The sequence below is a fragment of the Dendrobium catenatum genome, unplaced genomic scaffold (assembly GCF_001605985.2).
Source record: "Dendrobium catenatum unplaced genomic scaffold, ASM160598v2 fragScaff_scaffold_1520, whole genome shotgun sequence".
Taxonomy (NCBI): domain Eukaryota; kingdom Viridiplantae; phylum Streptophyta; class Magnoliopsida; order Asparagales; family Orchidaceae; genus Dendrobium; species Dendrobium catenatum.
In genome coordinates, this window is record NW_021319982.1 from 410,969 (window position 1) to 429,484 (window position 18,516).

The following is an 18,516-nucleotide window of genomic DNA, read 5'->3' on the forward strand; positions in this document are numbered from 1 at the left end:
CGAATAGCGAATTATTTGGATGTTGAAAATATTTGTTTCAGTACAATGAAAGTCTTGAAATGATATTTTCTGCTATCTGTGATAATTTGGTAAATTTCTGAAATTGTGAATTCTGTTAAATTTCCATATATTACCGTTATGCCGCTGACGATTTTTCTGATGTAATCCGATTTTTTTGATTTGATTTTTTTGAGGTGATGTGATATCAGAAGGGAGTTATAAGGGGTCGGAATCCTTTGCGATTCCGTTGTCTGGGTCAGGGAATCTGAAAATAAATTCTGATCTAAAAATTATGTATATCTGACAAGTTCTGGTGCTGTAAGCACAAGGGAGGCATAAGGGGCCAGAATCCGTTGAGATTCTGTCTGTGTCAGAGAAGGGAGACATAAGGGGCCAGAATCCGTTGAGATTCTGTCAGGGTCCGGGAATCTGATGTGTTATCTGATATATGAAATATGATTTTATCTGATTTGAAATCTGATTTGTATGATTCTGTCTGTTCTGTACGATTCTGTTTGTTTTGTACGATTCCGTCTGTTCTGTGAAATATGACTTGAATATTCTGTTATATGAAATGAATTTTGTTTATGGTTTGATTTCTGTTTGATCAAGTATCTGTATTCTGTCTGCTTATACGATTTCTACACGATTATCTGAATTCTGTACGGCTACTCTTCTGATGTATTTTCTGATGTGTGTTTCTGGAGATTTTGATTGGCTAGTGTAGTCTTGTTGAGCTGTTAGCTCATCCTTGTTATCTGCGTGATTTTCAGGTTCTGGGAAAGGGAATGAAGTCTTGGACTAGCCATTCAGTGTCTGATCTGAGATTAGGTATTTTGTACTTTTGATTTTTGTATAGTCATGACTTTTCTGTTTTGTTCTGTTCTTTCTGTCTGTAGCCATGCACTGTATTGTATATGATTATTTTGATGAAAGGAGAAAATATAGATGAACTGTTATGTATATTTAGATGTTTATAGTAGAGCTGTGTTTTTTGTATGTCTGAGATTTGGAAGAAAGTCTGAAGCATATTCCAAAGCTAGATCCTGAATGTTTTCTTCGTCACGACCCGATGCGATGGGATTCGTTCCGGTCAGGTTGGGTCGTGACAAACTTTAGTGGTATCAGAGCAATAGTTTTAGAATTTGGATTGTAAGACAGAGCTATAGGAATTGATCTATAAGTCTGTCGGGAACCTTCTGTAGTCCCTCTAGTAAAATTTTTTCTCAATTAACCTATATGATTTGTCCTTAAATCATATTAAAATTTTCAATTTTATAGCACTCAAATTAATTATCAATAACTTTTTTACATTGTTGGGTTCAAAACTTCGAATTCCCCAAAGTCGAAGCCCCTCGCACTCGAATCGGTCGCAATCGGTCAAAATTGGAGAGTGACATCCGAGAACGAAGCGCAACATCAACCAAACAACGTTCGATTGCAAAACGGACTTCGTCGTTGCGTTCGGAATGTCATCAATACTCAAAAGTGACTATAAATTTGTTTAAATAAATTCGTGCAATGAGATCGGCGCGAGTCCTGAGATAACGACGCGCGACGTTGTCCGAACGACGTCCGATTGCAAAACGGATTGGGTCGTTGTGTTCGGAATGTCCAAATCATCTAAAAGGGACTATAAATTTTCTCAAAGAAAATCATGCGCGTAAATATTTTTATTCGTGGTAATGGTTTGGCTCTAGAGGGCTTAAATTAAGTGCTTCCTGTTTTTACTGGGTCAATGATAAGAAAATGTGGCTTTTCATATTTGGAAGACTAATCACATAATTATGTTGCATGTTGTTACTATTGACTGTGATAGGAGGTAACGAGCTGCACATGATTTGTATGTGTTTGAATCCTTTTGGATAGATCAAATGATAGTATTGCGCATGGGTTAATATAAGTAGTTTCTAATCGCATCTCCTTGATCCGTGCCATTAAAGAATTGGCTAGAGTCAACAACAATTGACAGCCCTTGTTTTGTGGCTAATGTGATAGGACTTAAGATTTATGTTTTTGATGCAGTCAAGGCATCCAACTTTACATTTTCTTGTGTGACTTATCATTTTCCTTGTTGTTTGCTGAATTTCCCTACCATTTGCTGAAAATTCCTACTATTTTTATGAAAATTCCTGCTGCCTTCTCGTATTCCGGCTGTTGTTTGGTCTTCCCAAAGTGGTTGTTTGGTCTTTCCAAAGTGGTTGTTTGGTCTTCCTCATGTTGGACTTTGGTTTTCCCTCTTGGCTCTTCGTTTTCCCCTATTCCCCTTCGGTTTCCTTGCTGTCTTTATTGATGGCTGCTTGTTTTCCCTCTTGTGGCTACTCGGTTTCCCCATTTGTTGAAACCTATGTTGGATGCTTTAATTCCTAATTAATTGGACTGAATTGGAAGAGTTTTGTGGCTGATTTGGAAGGCTTCTATTGACTATTTGGGTAGCAAATTTATGTGAGCATTTAATATCCTTTCCCCTTCTTTTTCTATATAAGGTGGTTGATTTCTTTATGAAAAAGGTGTGAGATATGTAATGATTTTTGGAACAAAACCTGAGGGTTTTTATAGCTTGCGAGCTGTTATCTTCTACTCTATCTTCTAAAATTTCGTCTCGGTTTTTTAACCCCTTCTTCTTTATCCATGGTTCCCGTCCCATCCGTATCTTTCTTCTCTTAAATTTTTTGTAAGTTAAAAGTTTAGTTGAGTCGGTGTGTCAAGTTTAGTATTTATCTATGAAAAGTATCTTTAAGTTGTAATTTTTGCTTTTTATATTTATGTTATAAGAAAGTAAGATTTGACTCTTTGCAATCATAATTTTTGGTTGCATCAGTTTCTTGTGGGTCTCTTTATAAATTTATATATAATGTCTTATTCAACTTTTTGTTAAGTGAGGATTACTTAGTGAAGGTATGGTATGAGGAAGATTCAAGAGAATAATCTTATGCATAGTCATGAAGGAGATCAGTAATAAGTATGAAAATATGAGAGAGAGAGAGAGAGAGAGAGAGCTGAGAGGACTGGCATGGGATTGATGGTGCAAGTCATTGTGAGTGGAGCAAAAGATAAGCTGGAAGGGAATGAGCCTCAGGGATATCTTGGAGAGAGGAGAGAGACAAGAGAGAGGGTGAATAATGAGTGGGAGAAAATAGTATTTCGAGGTATATTGTGCACAGGAAAAATATCGAAAGTCATGTCTTGGGGACGATATATGCGATGTACTAGAGGTCTGAGTTTGGGCGTGTAGCTTTTAGGGCTATAAGTGTGACGTATCAGGTTGTAATTAGACGTTAAGTGGCGTTAAACAATAAGAAGAAATCAAGCTTGAAAAGGAAACCTAAAATCATGAAGTATGATGAATTGAACGCTACTTGCATGAAGATCACCCCCTTATGGAACAATCAGCTGAAAATCAAGCAAGAAAACACAATGGAAGGCTGGATTTCAATTCCACGATTGCATGGTTGGTCACCTTCGTCAATTGGCAAGATTGACAGGTTCCAAAACATTCAAAATCAGTCCTTAATCAAATCCAATCGAATCTTGGATGATCCCTCGTTCAAAACAGTGAAAGGATTTTCAAATAACGAATGCCACTCTGCTTCCAAATAGCGATTGTTGAAATTTAGCTTTATTAATATTGTATTTTTCTCTTTTGTTTCATTACACCGATAAATGCTTAGTAGGCCACTATAGCTCTTGGAGGGAAGTTTTGTATGCATTTTCTCTTTTTTCACAGCTCTTCATGTATTATTTATAATTCATGATTTAATAAAAAAATAGTTTTTGATCTCTTGCAAAACTTGTATAGTAAAGGTGTAGCCGTTCTGCCATCTTTTGGATTGATTTGTCAATTAAGCACAATTAAGATTTGTAAATCCTAACATATATTTCTTCCCCTCTCTAAACATGTTCTTCTATATCTTCGCACACCAAAGCCTTAAATTACTCCAGCCTTAGGAAAATCGTGCCATACTTCTTCCACAAATGCCTAACTTCTACTATCCACATGTTGGGATTAGTCTATATAAGAAATTCATAAATTTGTACAGCATATTCAATTAACTTAAAATCACTTCCGATAGTTAGGTAATATCCCAAACCTCTGATAGCTCCTCAACCCCTTCCATCAAAGATAACCTGGCAATCCACAACAAGAATTCCTCAACCAAAAATCCAATCAGAAATCCTAAACTAGTTGACATTTTTCCCTTGCTTTCCTCTTGATTTCCTTTTTTCACATCATAATATTAGTGTAATTTCCCCAGTGTTTTTTATTTTTTGTTTTCCACGTACTTTCTTGCAAACATGCACTATTAATGTTAGACATAATATTATTAATGTTAGACATAATATAATTTATGTTGTGAATGTGAAAATTCATAATACTGAAAGAAAAGAGAAAATAGAAAAGAAAATAGTTTTAAGGTGTCTTTGCTTTCTTTTTAATTCCTTGAGAAGAAAGACTATCATGTAACGAACATTTACCAAGTGAACTTTATCAGATTTAGTAGCAGATTTGCCGCGTCCTTGAGATTTAGTAACAGCTGCTGAGAAAAGTGTCTCAAGCTCGGAAACATCAAATTCTGGCGTGCTGCAAAAAGTACCAAATAATTAATAGTACAGAAAAATAAGATAATAAAAGAAAATATATGAAATTGCAGAAGTGTAGTACAAAGTTCTTAACATGCTTTTTACCACGATTATGCATCATAAAAGCTTTTTTTTACATGATCAAAAGTAAAAAAGTTATTGATAATTAATTTGAGTGCTATAAAATTGAAAATTTTAATATGATTTAAGTACAAATCATATAGGTTAATTGAGGAAAATTTTTACTAGAGGGACTACAGAACTAGTATCTATTTAAGATGAAGTAGTGAAAAAGAGACTTTGTAGTTTGGATATAAATAAAGAGTAGAAAATGCCTTCATGAATGGAACAAAAAACTAGTGTCCGATTTGGAAGGAAAAGTAGCGAACATGGACATAAGTTGTTTAAAAAGATTCGCGCATAATAAATTTGCCACCTCATCCAAAAATCAATAGAAATGACTAGAAAATGAGAATTCATAAAGATAAATTCAAATAGTTGAGATAAGACTAGTGAAGATGATGTTTAAATGGAGGATAATTTTGACATGTTAATGCTTGCATTATTTAACTAAAATTGCATGCGATATAAGAAAAATAAATAAAATAAGATATTCATTACACCTGTAGACATCAACATGCTTTTGTAATTCTGCCCACAGACTTCCTTGCATAGCTCTTGATACTTTCACCCAATGCAATGGCTTTAATGATGACTTCTTTACTGCTGCAGGACTAGCCGAACCTGCAAGTCCATGTCCTTTTCCCTCTGCCATTGAATGTAATGCTGGTGGTCCTCTTAAACCAGAGCCTGGAGGTGGCGGAGGAGCACCTGGAGTCCTTGGAAGCAATGGAGGCAATGGTACACTTCCTCCAGAGGGAGGCTGTGGTAATCGAGTTTCACCACCACGTGCAGCAGGTGGAGGTGGAGGAGGAGGAGCTCCACTATGTCCTCCAATAATTTGCAATGTTGAAGAAGCTCCCCTAGATCCACCAGGTAAAGGTGGGGGTGGTGGAGGAGTTCCATGTTTTCCTGGCAAAGGAGGTGGTGGTGGAGCCCTTCCAGGTCCTCCTGGGAGTGGATGTGGTGGCAGTGCTCCCCTAGGAGCTCCAAGCACTGGAGGTGATGTCAATGTTCCCCTAGGAGCTCCAATAAGTGATGATGGTGTAGCTTCATTAATAATTGGAGGAGGGGGTGGGGGTGGTGGAACTCCCCTAGTAGCTGGAGGAGGGGGTGGTGGAGCTCCACTAATAGTTGGAAATGGGGGTGGTAACGGAGCACCGCTAATGGATGTAGGGGGCAGTGATGGCAGCAATGGTGAAACTCCGCTAGTAGTTAGAGAATGACGTGGAGCACCAATTGTAGTGGGAGGAGGTGGTGGTATCGGTGGTGGTGGTGGTGGTGGTGGAGCAGCATTAGTAGCTAAAGGAGGTGGTGGCGGAGGAGGAGCTTTTGTAGTAGTTAGAGGAGGGGGTGGTGGTGGCGGTGGACATCTACTAGTAGTTGGAGGAGGTGGTGGTGGTGGAGCCACACTATAATTCAGTGGAGAGAGTTGTAGGGGCGATTCTGTAAGTCTGCCTGTTAGAGGTAGAGGTATAAGAGGTGGTGCTCGAACTCCAAAATTTGGAGGGGCTGGAGGCGGTGGTGGTGGTGGTGGAGACTTTATATGAGAAGTTTGACATTTATCTTCTGCAAAGCCCCAAGATGAAGTTTGTGGCGAATTGGAAGGTCTTCTGCACCCTTCAAGGAAAGGTAAATATGTCTCTCCAAGGAGAGGGGGTGGTGGTGAAGTTAATGGTGGATTTGCTCCATGGGAAGGGCATGGAGTTGCAGATCCTGGAGACGTAGGAGGAAGAGGAGTTGCCAGGACTGTTGGTGCAACTGAAGCTTTGCATGGAGTTGGGGTTAGTTTTAGAGCCATTCCATTAGGCAGAGGTGGATATGGTGGTGGAGTTGGAGAATTTGCTGGAGGTAGAGCACTTGAAGGAGCTGTAAACTCTGGTGGAGGAACTGAATTTACGGGTAGAGATTCTCCAACAGGAGGGGTAATGGGTTTGAATGGAGATGAAGCATGTCTTTGAGGAGGAGGAGGAGGAGGAGGAGGAAGAGGAGGTGGAGGAGAATGAGGCAGTGGTGGAGCAGTAGATGGACCTCCAAGAGATGCTGGAAGTCCCTGGGACAAAAGATCTGCAGAACTTGGAGTAGAAGTTTCAACACTAGTAAGGTTTGCTATATTTGATGATACCAAGGGTTGAAATGGTGGAGACGTTGCTCCATGACCTTCAGAAATAATTTCTTGCTGTAGAGGCGGTGATAAAGGTGGGTGAGAAGTGAGAAAGGGAAACTCACCTTTCTTAACAATATTCGGAGAAGGTGTAGGAGGTATTGTTAAAAGGTCATTTATAGCACGTTTAACATTGATTGGAGGCAAGGGAGGTAGGTAAGATGCAAGTAATTCAAGAGCACTTTGTTTTTTCCTGAAAGGGGGTGTTGGAGGAGGAGGAGGTGGTGGTGATGGAGCTTGGCATATTCCTCCTCCATTTGGAAGTAAGAAAGAAGAGAGCAGACCATTGGAACTGTTATGTATGAGATCTGGATAAGAGGATGAATAGATTGATGAGCATGAAGGGTTTGGGGTTGGAGGTGGGGTTGCAATTGAGGGTGGAGGCGTTGAAGGTGGAGGTGGAGGTGGATGAGGGGTTGAAGGTGGTGGTGGAGGTGGGGAAGGAGGTGGAGGGATTGGGGGTGCTGAGCATGGCTGTGGCGATGGAGGAGATGCAGGAGCTATCCTGTTAGTTGGAAACTCAGAAAGGAAGGATGTGGGATGCGGGGAGAGAGGCGGTGAGAATGGTGCTGGTGCGGGTGACAATGTAGGAGGTTCCGTAACATGTACTGATGACTGAGGTGGGGAAGGTATGATATTAATTAGAGCAGTAGAAAGCAAAGGTGAGGTAATGAAAGGAGTAGCAGAATCAGGAGGTATAGAAGAAGCTAGTGGAAAAAGAGGAAGTGATGATGATGGTGGATTTAGAGGAGGTGGAGATGGTGGAGTTATGCTTTTGGCTAGAGCAGTTGAGTGAAAAGTTGGAGGATAGGGAGGTGGTGGGGGAGGGTTTCGGATAGGTGAAGGGGAAATTGAAACATGCTCTTCCCTGAATTTCAGAGTTGAAAGAGATAACTGTGGAGTTGGTGGTGGGGGTGGAGGGGGTGGGCAAGGGGTTGTAGAAGTTATGCCAATGACGGGAGCAGCTGTAAGCAAGGATTCGGAATATGCAGGGACTTTGTGAGGGAGTGGGTGCTGATATAACGATGATATTTCTCTCCCATTATGGGGTGACCAAGGTGGAAGAGGAGGTGGGCTTGGAGGTTTGTAAAGACCTGGGACTTGAGGAGCCATGCCTTTGACTGGAGAAGAAGAATGGAAGGGTTGTGCTTGAGGGGTCGAAGGAGTAGCAGTAGTAGATGAAAGAGGTCCTAAATATAACGATGGAGTTTGTGCAGTTAGTAAAGTAGGAGAGTTATTTTCAGAAACGGCATCTGGTAAAGTAGGAGAAGAAATGGTTTCAAGTGGAAGGGTGCAAGTAGCATTTAAGTGATGTGTTTGTAATGACTGAGAAGAGGAATGGGGTGAACTCTGTGTAGAGGTGGCAGAAGATGGGCAAGCCTTCGTGAAAGATGGTGGCAAAGGTAATATTACTGTTGATTCTGTAGCAACATTTGGTGACTCTGTGGATTCAACTTCTTGCAAAAATCTGGAGGTTCGTAAAGAAGGTAGCAAGCTGTTAAGCATGAGTGAAGGAGATGGCAGGCGGATCACATTCGCATTAGAATATTTGTTGGCAGATTCCTTAGAAGATATTGTTTGTGATTCCTCATGTTTGGCATGATTGTCAATCAATTTCTGTTGTTCCCCCTGTTGCACCGTTATAACTGAATCAGAAGGCATATCCACTGTGCAATTTGGTTCGTCTTGTCCAATAGTGAGAAGCTGTTCCTGAAGCTTTTCTCTACAGGCACCAACCAATGAATTTTCACAAAGAACCTCAAGCAACTCCTTAGGCTGGGTGACAACATCATCTATTTGGAAATCACGAGCTTTGCTATTAATCTCATCAATTTCTGACCTCCCGGAATGAGTAGGCTCGCTACAACGGATTAAGTTTATTGCAGGAAAATCAGCACTAACATCCTTTTTGATATTTTCATCTTCCAAAGCACTTTCACCAAGCAAAAATGGAGTTTCCCAACTCTCAGTCATCTCACCTGAAGCAATTGGCATAGTGCCCTTCAAGCCCTGTCTCAAACTATGGGATTCTAAGGAGGTCATTCCTTGAACGTCTGAATTAAGAGTCTCCTCTGCGTCCTTTCTGAAATCAGTCATGCTAGAGGTCCTAGAGTCAGGAACATTTTCATCAAAAACAGATCCCATTTCTATAAACTCCTTATCTAGAACCTTTTTAAAAACTTCATTTACTCCACAGTCCTCCAATTTATCTGTAGACACAGTTTCTAACCTGCTACTTCCATCACCTACTACACTTGAATCAATTAAGCCTAAAGAATTGGCGTCTGTAAGGCACTCTGCTTCCTGATTCAAGTAACCAACAAACGGTGAAATCATCCCTTCATTTACAAGAGAAACATTTTTTTTAACTTCTTGTATGAGGTCAAACATTTTAGGAGTTCTAAATATAGGACTACCATCATGAAATGATTGTTCCTCGGTGTCGTCATCGTCAGCATGATAATTGGAAGGTTTGATTTCTAGGTTGTTCTTATCTTTATCCAGTGATGAAGTGATACAATTGATACTGCAATCTTTTCCAGAATCATCTAAGATAGAAATTTCTTGGGCCTTATCAGTCTTAAGGTTCCATGCTTTACCATATTCCAGTTTACGACTGAGTAGACCTTCCCATTTTGAAATTTCAGATGGAGTGCTATCATTTAGAACAGTTCGAACTGTACGAATATCTGAATCTCTAGATCCGTCTTGCAAATCAGCATTGCTAAAGATCTCTTCTGCTTCAAAAAATTCTTCCGCTTCCAATTCATCTTCATCTACCGCTGCAACTCTCCGGTGGTTGTCAGAATCCTTGTCATATTCTGAAAACAGTACCTGGTTCAGGCATCAATGTACATTCAACATCCTGAGTATCAGAGATAAACACTAGAATGAAAGTGAAACTAACAACCAGGAGTGGATCCAGATTCTTTTTTCAAGGTGACAATTTTTTTTTTTGTGGCGGTTGGGCAAAAACGTTTAGAATTGATAAAATTAGGACAAAAAGATTTTTGAGGGGGAGGCCAAAATACTCAAAATATTTCAAAATATTCCCTCTAAATATTTAATTTTTTTTTGGGATCCGCCCATGCTAACAACTACCTCTGCTTTGAAGTCTCTTGAGAATCGATCTCCAATACCCCACATGATGTCTATCTCATCCTTACTCAGCAACAGAGCATTTTGTTGAATAAATGCAGTGTTGAATGTAATTCTAAACATCATCTCCTCATGTTCCAGATCCTCAGCCAAATGTGTACATTCAAGGACAACATCTCCTTGAATGCCACAATGAACATCAATCACGGTCGGTGTGCTATCTGCCTGCAATCAAGGTTCAGTTTGATTCATATAAATATGAAATTTAGTACATTCTAAATTAGAAGATTAGACCCTACCTGTCTGACATGTCGAACTTGTTCTGTCACATTTGATGTTGAGAAAAGAACCCTAGAGCTACTACTATCAATCATGCTCGAAGGGTCTCGACCATAGACACGAACAATTGGCCTACATCCCCCAGCACCATCAAAGTCTGGAATAACTCTAAGAATAAGGGAATTCAAAATGAATGGCACTGGGGAGGGAGGCCACTCTAAATTGTTTCCTTGTGTGGTGATATAGTGAAGATATCTCAAATGAGAAGATAGTGGATTTATTGGAGATAAAAGGCTCAAGAGCTCCTTAGGGGCCTGCTTATACATCATTTCCAGTGTCCTTTCCTCTCCATTATACTGATTGCTGTAGAGCAAAAGAGATGCAAGCATGAAAGCGAGAACAGGCCAACCTCCTCTTTCACAGTGCATCAGAAGAACATTCTGATGCCCCCCAGATGATAACCACTTTTCACAAGACCTTAAAAATTGGTAAATCATTCCCAAGGGAAGTAGAGGACATCCGTGGTATCCGTCAGGATACTCTATGACACTGATATTGTAGTAGGCAAGAATTTCCATAAACGGGGTTCTAGCTTCACTCTTTTTGAAATTAAACGCCATGATAGAAGCTTCAGGAAAACTGGTCTGTAACTGCGAAACAATATTAACCATGTAATTCTTGTACTCGTCTTCTTCCAAAATGGCGGATGAAAAACAGCAGTCAAACACTGCAAGCAAAGAACAAAATCCCAAGTTGAATAAGGAAGCAAGAGCTCTAAGTCAAATTATGAGCAACGAGCAATGCACGAGTTGCAAGGGCTTCTGCAAATGTTATGGGAAAAGAAAAAAAAAAATGCAAGGGAGCGAAATCCCGCCTATCTCCTACAAGCTAACTCAATCGCACAGGACCGAACCTCTTCTTCTGCACCAAAATGCCAAGCATTGCTCCTTAGTTTTTCATTAATATAATACAATCTTTCCTTCTAATTATATTAAGGAAAATCTGGAGCTAATCAAAAGAGAAAGAAATTGGCAGAAGAATTCGAAGCCATATCAGCGTAGGAGAGAATAACGAAAGAATAAGAGCGTTACCGTAGACTCTGTCGCTGATCTCCAATAGCCGATCCGGCGGTTTCTTGTAGAACAGTTTCCTGAAGAGCGCCATCCGACGATGACGCCACAGTCATCCGTCGCTCCTCCGCCAAGATCTAAACCCTAAATTTTCCGCGAGATCCTATCAAATCGATCAAAATGCCGGTGACAGGCGAACGTCGGAAGGGAAAATGTTCCTCCATTTTATTTCCATTTTTGTTCCGCGAAAGGTGAGGAGGAAAAGACGAGGCGACGAGCAGGAGAGGCAAAAAATAGAGAGCCGAAAGGTCTGAATGCACCGGCTCAGCTGGTTCGAATCGGCAGTTATTTTGGGACCCACCGAACTTTTTCCCGCTGCATAACCAATTCATAACGATTTGTTGCTATTATTATTATTTTATTTAAATGACGAGGAATAAATAATAAAATAAAGTGCATAAGTATATAAATTTAAATATATAATTATTATTTAACTAAAGAGATTTTTATTAATATTTTTAATGACAATTTAGCAAATATAATTTAAGTATATTCAATAAAAAAATCCCAAATAAAAAATAACCCTATATATGTGCAAATATTTAATAGAATTTAAGGTGAATAATCTCTTATCTTAATTAACATGATTGCCTTTCTTCATCAACTTCGAATTTATTTACACGAGTTTTGATTTATGTTCAAAGAATAGTATTGTTGCATCCTGGAGTATTAGTGGCGGTAGAGAAATATATAGTTTAACATCTTAACGTTGTATGAAGATTCAACACACAATCAGATAAGAGAGAGGGTGTGGCGTTCATAAGAGACACCATAGTTTTTACGTGGAAACCCCTAAAAAGGGGGAAAAACCACGGGGCTTGGCCCAATTTGAATGAATCCACTAGAATTTGCAGTCGATTACAAATGAGACCCTTCCTTGGGAGAAGGCCTTGGCTTGTAGGTGATGGAGGTCGAAAGGATCGGGGTCAGAAAGATTGTTGTCAGGTGATGGAGGTCGAAAGGATCATAGTAGGTGACGGAGGTCAGAAGGATCGTAGTCGGCAGGAGACATGGGTCCAAAAGATCATAGTAGTAGGGCAATACTTTGATAGAACTCCAAGCATCAAGCAGTGGTTCGGGCCTCAAGTGGTGGTCCGGCAGAAGTCCAGGCCTCATGTGGTGGTCCGATAGAAGTTCAGGCATCACGCGGTGGTATGGGAGAAGTCCGGGCCTTAAGATGTGGTCCGGTAGAACCCAGGGCCTCAAGTGGTGGTCCGACAGAGCTCAGGGCCTCAGGTGGAGGTTCGACTGAGCAACGACATCAGGCGGTGATCCTATAGAGGTGATGGCTTTAAGTGGTGGTCAGACGGAGCTCAGGGTCTCAAGTGGTGGTCCGGCGGAGCTCAGGGCCTCAAGTGGTGGACTGGTTGAGCTCAGAGCCTCAAGTGGTGGTCAGACGGAGCAACGACCTCAGGTGGTGGTCCAGTGGAGGTGAGGGCCTCCAGTGGTGTTTAAGCGGAGCAACGACGTCAGACGGTGGCCCAGCGGAGGTGAGGGCCTCAATGTGGTGGTCAGACGGAGCTCAGGACCTCAAGTGGTGGTCCGGCGGAGCTCAGGGCCTCAGGTGGTGGTTCGACGAAGCAACGACATTAGACAGTGGTCCGGTGGAGGTGAGGGCCTCAAGTGGTGGTCCGGCGGAGCTCATGGACTCAAGTGGTGGTCCGGCGGAGCTCATGGACTCAAGTGGTGGTCCGGCTGAGCTCAGGGTCTCCAGTGGTGGTCCGGCAGAGCAACGACGTCAGGCGGTGGTCCGACGGAGGTGAGGGCCTCCAATGGTGGTTAAGTGGAGTAACGACGTCAGGTGGTGGTCCGGCGAAGATGAGGGCCTCATGTGGTGGTCAGACGGAGTAATGACGTCAGGTGGTGGTCCGGCGGAACTCAGGCGGTGGTCGAGGAGGAGCGAGGAGGCAAGAACGATCTCCAATCTCTCTCTTGCTCTCTTTCTTGGAGCCTTACTTTTCAAGAGAAATGAGGGATCTATTTATAGATTTCTAAAGTAGCATGACCCATAAATAGGTGAGAGATTAATGGTAAATGGGGAGTGGTTGGATGGACGACCGATGTTGAATCCTTGATCGTGGACCGTTCATCAGACATTTAAAGGTCTTAGTGATGTTGGAATTCGATGATCTTGGGTTTGTTGGATTCGTCTCGTCGAGCTGCTTGATTCGACTATAAGCACGTAATATTTGGAAACTGTTTGGTAATCCAATTTGTGGTTTGAACCTTCCAAAAGTGCTTCGGGTTCTTGATTTGGACTCATTTGAGCTTGGATTGAGTCAAATTTGGTGTTGTTGGGTTCGTAATTCCGAGAAGTTTCGTTTGACTGTAAGTTTACTGAAATCGGAGTTCAGATGATCCCAATTTTAATTTCGGAACTTTCCAACTTGATTTTTGCATCGAGATTCGCGTCCGATCAAGATAATTTTTTGATGACGTATCAAGTACGAAAGAAAATAGAGAGAAGACATATAAGCTAGTTGCACATTTATTGAAGATTACATCAAATGGTGGATATAAATATTTCTTTTAAGATCTCATTGATTTTTATTTGCAGAGTGAATGGAGTTGAAAGAAATAGTTTAATCGAAAACTTCTAGTGATAAACCACTTTGGTGATGCAATTGAGCTGCTTATGGGTTATGATAATTTTTTCTTGGATGATATATCATTATCCATTAAAAAATCCATTATAAATTTCAACTTCAATTTGTGATCAATTTGAAATGAACAAATAGATAATATTTTTTGTTCTTCATGTACCAAAGGACTACAAGTAATCATTCAAGTTATGTGAATCATATGAATAACCATGATTTATTAGACATATAATCAAATATAACTCTATAGAATTTGATTCTTGATGAAGCCAAATGTGATCATATTAGACATGAAGAGAGCTTGCAATATTAATTTCTCCTATGAGGGGTAGGCAATATCATGAGCAAGCTATGACCTATTTAAGAAGGTCCCCTAAAGCATCCCTTTCGAAAGTAGATTCTTATTTGGTTATGCTATACAAGAAATCAAGGATAGATGTTGATCTTTGGTAAGATAGTGACGGACATTTCAAGTATAGATATATTTCTCGTGGGTGTTTTATTCAAAGATTCGAAAATATACGCTGGTCAATGTTAAGTATAGATAAATATTTTTAAACATATGTTGAGGAGTTGCTTTGCTTATGAAGTGCTGCAAGATGTCAATACTCAAATTTATCATATGGCATTTGTAATTTTGGACTCAAATTAAAAATGAATATTGTAAGAGAATATGAAACATTTCAAAATTAGATCTTGAGATTTATTTGTCACAGCTCAACACGTTAGGTTCTATTCTGATAGTATTGGATTGTGAACTTAGCTTCTAAGATATATAGAAGAGTTAACTTCCATAGACACTTAGAGTAAATACACGCCAAAAACTCAACTATAGTTTCTTACCTTGTGCATGAAGCCAGTTTTTAGCAATAAGCTCGTGTTTTCTTCCCTAGAAAGTGATATAACTTGATGACAAATAAAATTTTAGAAAGTTTCAATAATGTTACAAAGATTGCACGCTCCTATCCTATGATTACATTAATACAAATTTTTAGGCATGTAAAAATGATTTTCAATAATGTAAATCCACTCTAAAGTTCTTTAGTAGTAGGTTAAATTAGTCGAATTACTTTTTAATTTGTAATTAAATTTGTCACTTTTGCATGTTTCATTAACTCATCTTACCTTCTAAATTTTTATTTATAAAAAACTAATTAATTAAAAAAATTATAAGCACATAACTATTATAGGCATTCTTCTACCTTCTAATGCAAGAAGAAGCTTTTTTCATTATTTTTTTCAAGAGTTTAGTGTTTTTTTTTTTATATTATTCTTCATAGCCTATGATTCCTTCTAAAGAACAAGAATTATTGGCTTGTGATTATATAAAATTTTGTCAACTCTCTTGGATAGAAATATATGTATTTAATTTATTTATAAAGGGAGGGGGTCAAAATAGATCAATTTACTCCATTTCTACGGTATCTTGAGAATTATATAAATTATTTTATATTTCAACTACATAAAAAACAAATTTTTGGTGATGTTACATATCATATTATTGAATAATGTTCCACTTCTTGCCATAAAAAAGAGGTCGTGTCTGCAAATACTAAAAAATATTTATAATTTGGCATATTATGCTGACAATTATTGTTGTGTGTCAGAACGTAGGTGCTTAAATGGTGTCAAAAGTAAGCGATGTTGAGCTTGTTGGATCTTCTCATCGAACCGCTCGATTCAACTACAAGCATGCTAAATTAAGAGATCATTTGATCATATCTAATTAATGAGTCGAAGTTCTCAATTAGGCTTTTGATTTAGGCTCATTCGAGCTTGAATTTGATCATTTTTTGATATTGTTGAGTTTGTGTCATTGAGATCTTCAGCTCGACTGTAAATTTGCTGGAATTGGAGTTCGAATGATCCAGAATTTAATTTTGAAAGTTACTTGTTCAAATAAACATTGAACATTTTGTCTAATTAGAATAATTAATTAATATGCACGAGAATTTATTCTATGCAGTGGCCGGACGCAACTCTATGTCCGGAGGCGAATCAGAGGCAGCCATGTTAGCTATAGCGAGCTGCAGTACAGAGCAGTATTGAGCCGTGATACCGAGCGAATGTGAGACATGACGCATTCTAATTGATTTCCAGATGGCGTTCAGCATCCCCAGGCCCCAGCATAGAATAATTAATCTGCACACAAGAGATTTCTTTCTTAGTCTTGCTATAGTTAACAGAGCCCTACATGGGGTCCTGGTTGGGTACCCATTGGGTACCCACGCTCTACGCTGGCGGGTTTTGCCCACCCACACTCACCTACGGTGACTTTCCGGATGTCATACCCACCCACACCCACTCACTTTCCAAGCTTATTGAATGTAGTCTGCCATAGAATAATGGTCTTGAGATTTTTTGCCATTTTCTCTGACTGAAAAATTTCAAGCCACATATCAAAATTTATCATAGTCGTGACGCAGTTCAGTGTTGCGCACTGTGTAGTAAGGATTATTATAATATATTGCATGTATATAATGATCAGTAATGTAAATTGGTTCCCCTCTGATGTTGAGTGCACATCCATACCCACCCACAAAACTATGGGCGTACCCATACCCACCCATGCCCATTGGGTATGGGTGGGTACGTGGGTGGGTGTGGGTATGGGTATCCAATGCAGGGCTCTGATAGTTAATCGATTTGGATTAAAATAGTTTAGATCAATTTGACAACAAATTCATTGTGCTTTTTTATTTCAAATTTCAACACGTTGTAATTTTAAATTTATATATAGAATATTAGAAAATATTTTTTGACATAAAACAACACAATTTAAAAATGAGCTAATATTAGACAAAAGAATGTCCTTAGAAGAAAAAGAAACCTTTTGATGAATTTTTCAAAAAGAGAAATATAGAACAAAAAGGTTAAGAGTTAAAATTCGATGAAACTTCTCATGAAGTAATTTATTGTTTGATATATTCTTTATTTGTCAAAGGATAAAGTACGACTATTCTAGGAGAGCTTAAAATTGAATAGATAAGTAGCAACTTAGGTTTTATTTGAGATATTTTTTTTATCATTTTTTAAAATATTTTTTTAATACAAGAATTTTTTACTAAAAAAATAGTTTAAAAATAATATGAAAATTATCTCAAATACCTTAAAGTAATCATAACATCATAAATAAAAGTTGAGAAATAAGTATAAATTCTTTGATGAAAAGTATAATTAAAATGGCTACTTTTTTTACTTTTATTTATATTGCATGTGAAAGTAAAAGTTTTAATAATAATTTGTAGTCTGATTCTAGTTCAAATAACCTTAAATCAAATATATTAAAGATAATTGAAAATTTCGGACACTAATTGAGACAAATATTGTATTGCTTTAATCAAATCATGTGGCTCAACGAAACAAATCCAACGAGCTTAAGATCAAGTAATTCTAAGTCAAATGATTTAATATGCTTTCAAAAATAATTTTCTAGTAAAAAATTCGAGTTCAAAAAATATTTGTACAAAAAAGCTGCTTTAGAAAGCCGTAAGAAAGCTATCACAAATGAAACCTTAACAAATTTTTTTTCAATATTTTACATTTTTAGAGTTGTTGGATTAGTTCTAATAATTAAGATATATAGCCTATACAAATGAAAGTTTCAGGTCATTATGAATTTTTTTTATTGCATTTAAATTTAATTTTGAAGCCAAAACTATCTTTTTAGAATACTTTGAGATTCTCACTCACTTTAGTGAAAAAATTATGTTTTATTAGATTATAGTTTTTATGATTCTAAATTGGATCAGTATACGTTTAATCTATTTCAATGATAAACAATTTTAGAAAACTTTTAGAATATATTAATCAAAATTTGATTAAAATAAAATTTAGAATTATTAAATTTATTTTTTAATTAGTATAATATATAAATTATAAATTTATATTTCATTTATCTCAAAATTAAATTCAATAATTTGAAGACTCATTATAAAATAATAGTTTATAAAATAATATTCACTTTGAAATTAAGGAAATAATATAGAATTGATTAAATAAAAATTGTTTCATTTATTTTAAGATCTTATCATCATAAAAAATTTGATCATAATTTTTTTTTTTAATTTCTAGAAATAAAATGACCCTACAATCATATTAAAAGGTTTTCTTGATGTGAAATCTATGACATATTTGGAGGATTTCAAACTTTCGACCGTTGAATGGGCAGATTTTAGACTAAGCAATATCTGAAGATATTAATGAAGAAGGAAGCTGGAAAAGGATGCTTCGCTGAAGCCATCAGGCAAACAAACCTTACTTTATATTCCAACGTATTCAAATAAAAAACTTAGCCTATCAAATTTGATTAAGAACACTGAAGAAGCGCAATAAATTTGAATCGGGTAATAAGACCAATGAAATGCATGATGGAGTTTTTAATATTTTTATGCTTTTAACTATTAAAAATTCAAAAAATTACGCTTCGTTTGCGACGATTTTTTTATTACTTTATAAAATAATTATATAGAAAATAATCTTTGAAAATTGTTGTAGAAAATAACTTTTGAGTATAATTTGTTTTTACAAACAAAGAAAAATA

At 37.9% G+C, this 18,516-nt stretch overlaps 1 protein-coding gene across 1 annotated transcript in view; it reads right to left on the reverse strand.

Annotated features, from left to right (window-relative positions):
- LOC110109198 (formin-like protein 20) overlaps positions 1–11,429 on the reverse strand; it is a 29,554-nt gene extending 18,125 nt beyond the window's left edge. Inside the window, exons 1-5 of the mRNA XM_020840145.2 lie at positions 11,335–11,429; positions 10,258–11,017; positions 9,968–10,189; positions 5,205–9,700; positions 4,477–4,582 (exon numbers count right to left, since the gene is read on the reverse strand). Coding sequence (XP_020695804.2) covers positions 4,477–4,582; positions 5,205–9,700; positions 9,968–10,189; positions 10,258–11,017; positions 11,335–11,429 — 5,679 coding nt within the window. The remainder of the gene's footprint in view (positions 1–4,476; positions 4,583–5,204; positions 9,701–9,967; positions 10,190–10,257; positions 11,018–11,334) is intronic.
- Between the last annotated feature and the right edge of the window lie 7,087 nt (positions 11,430–18,516).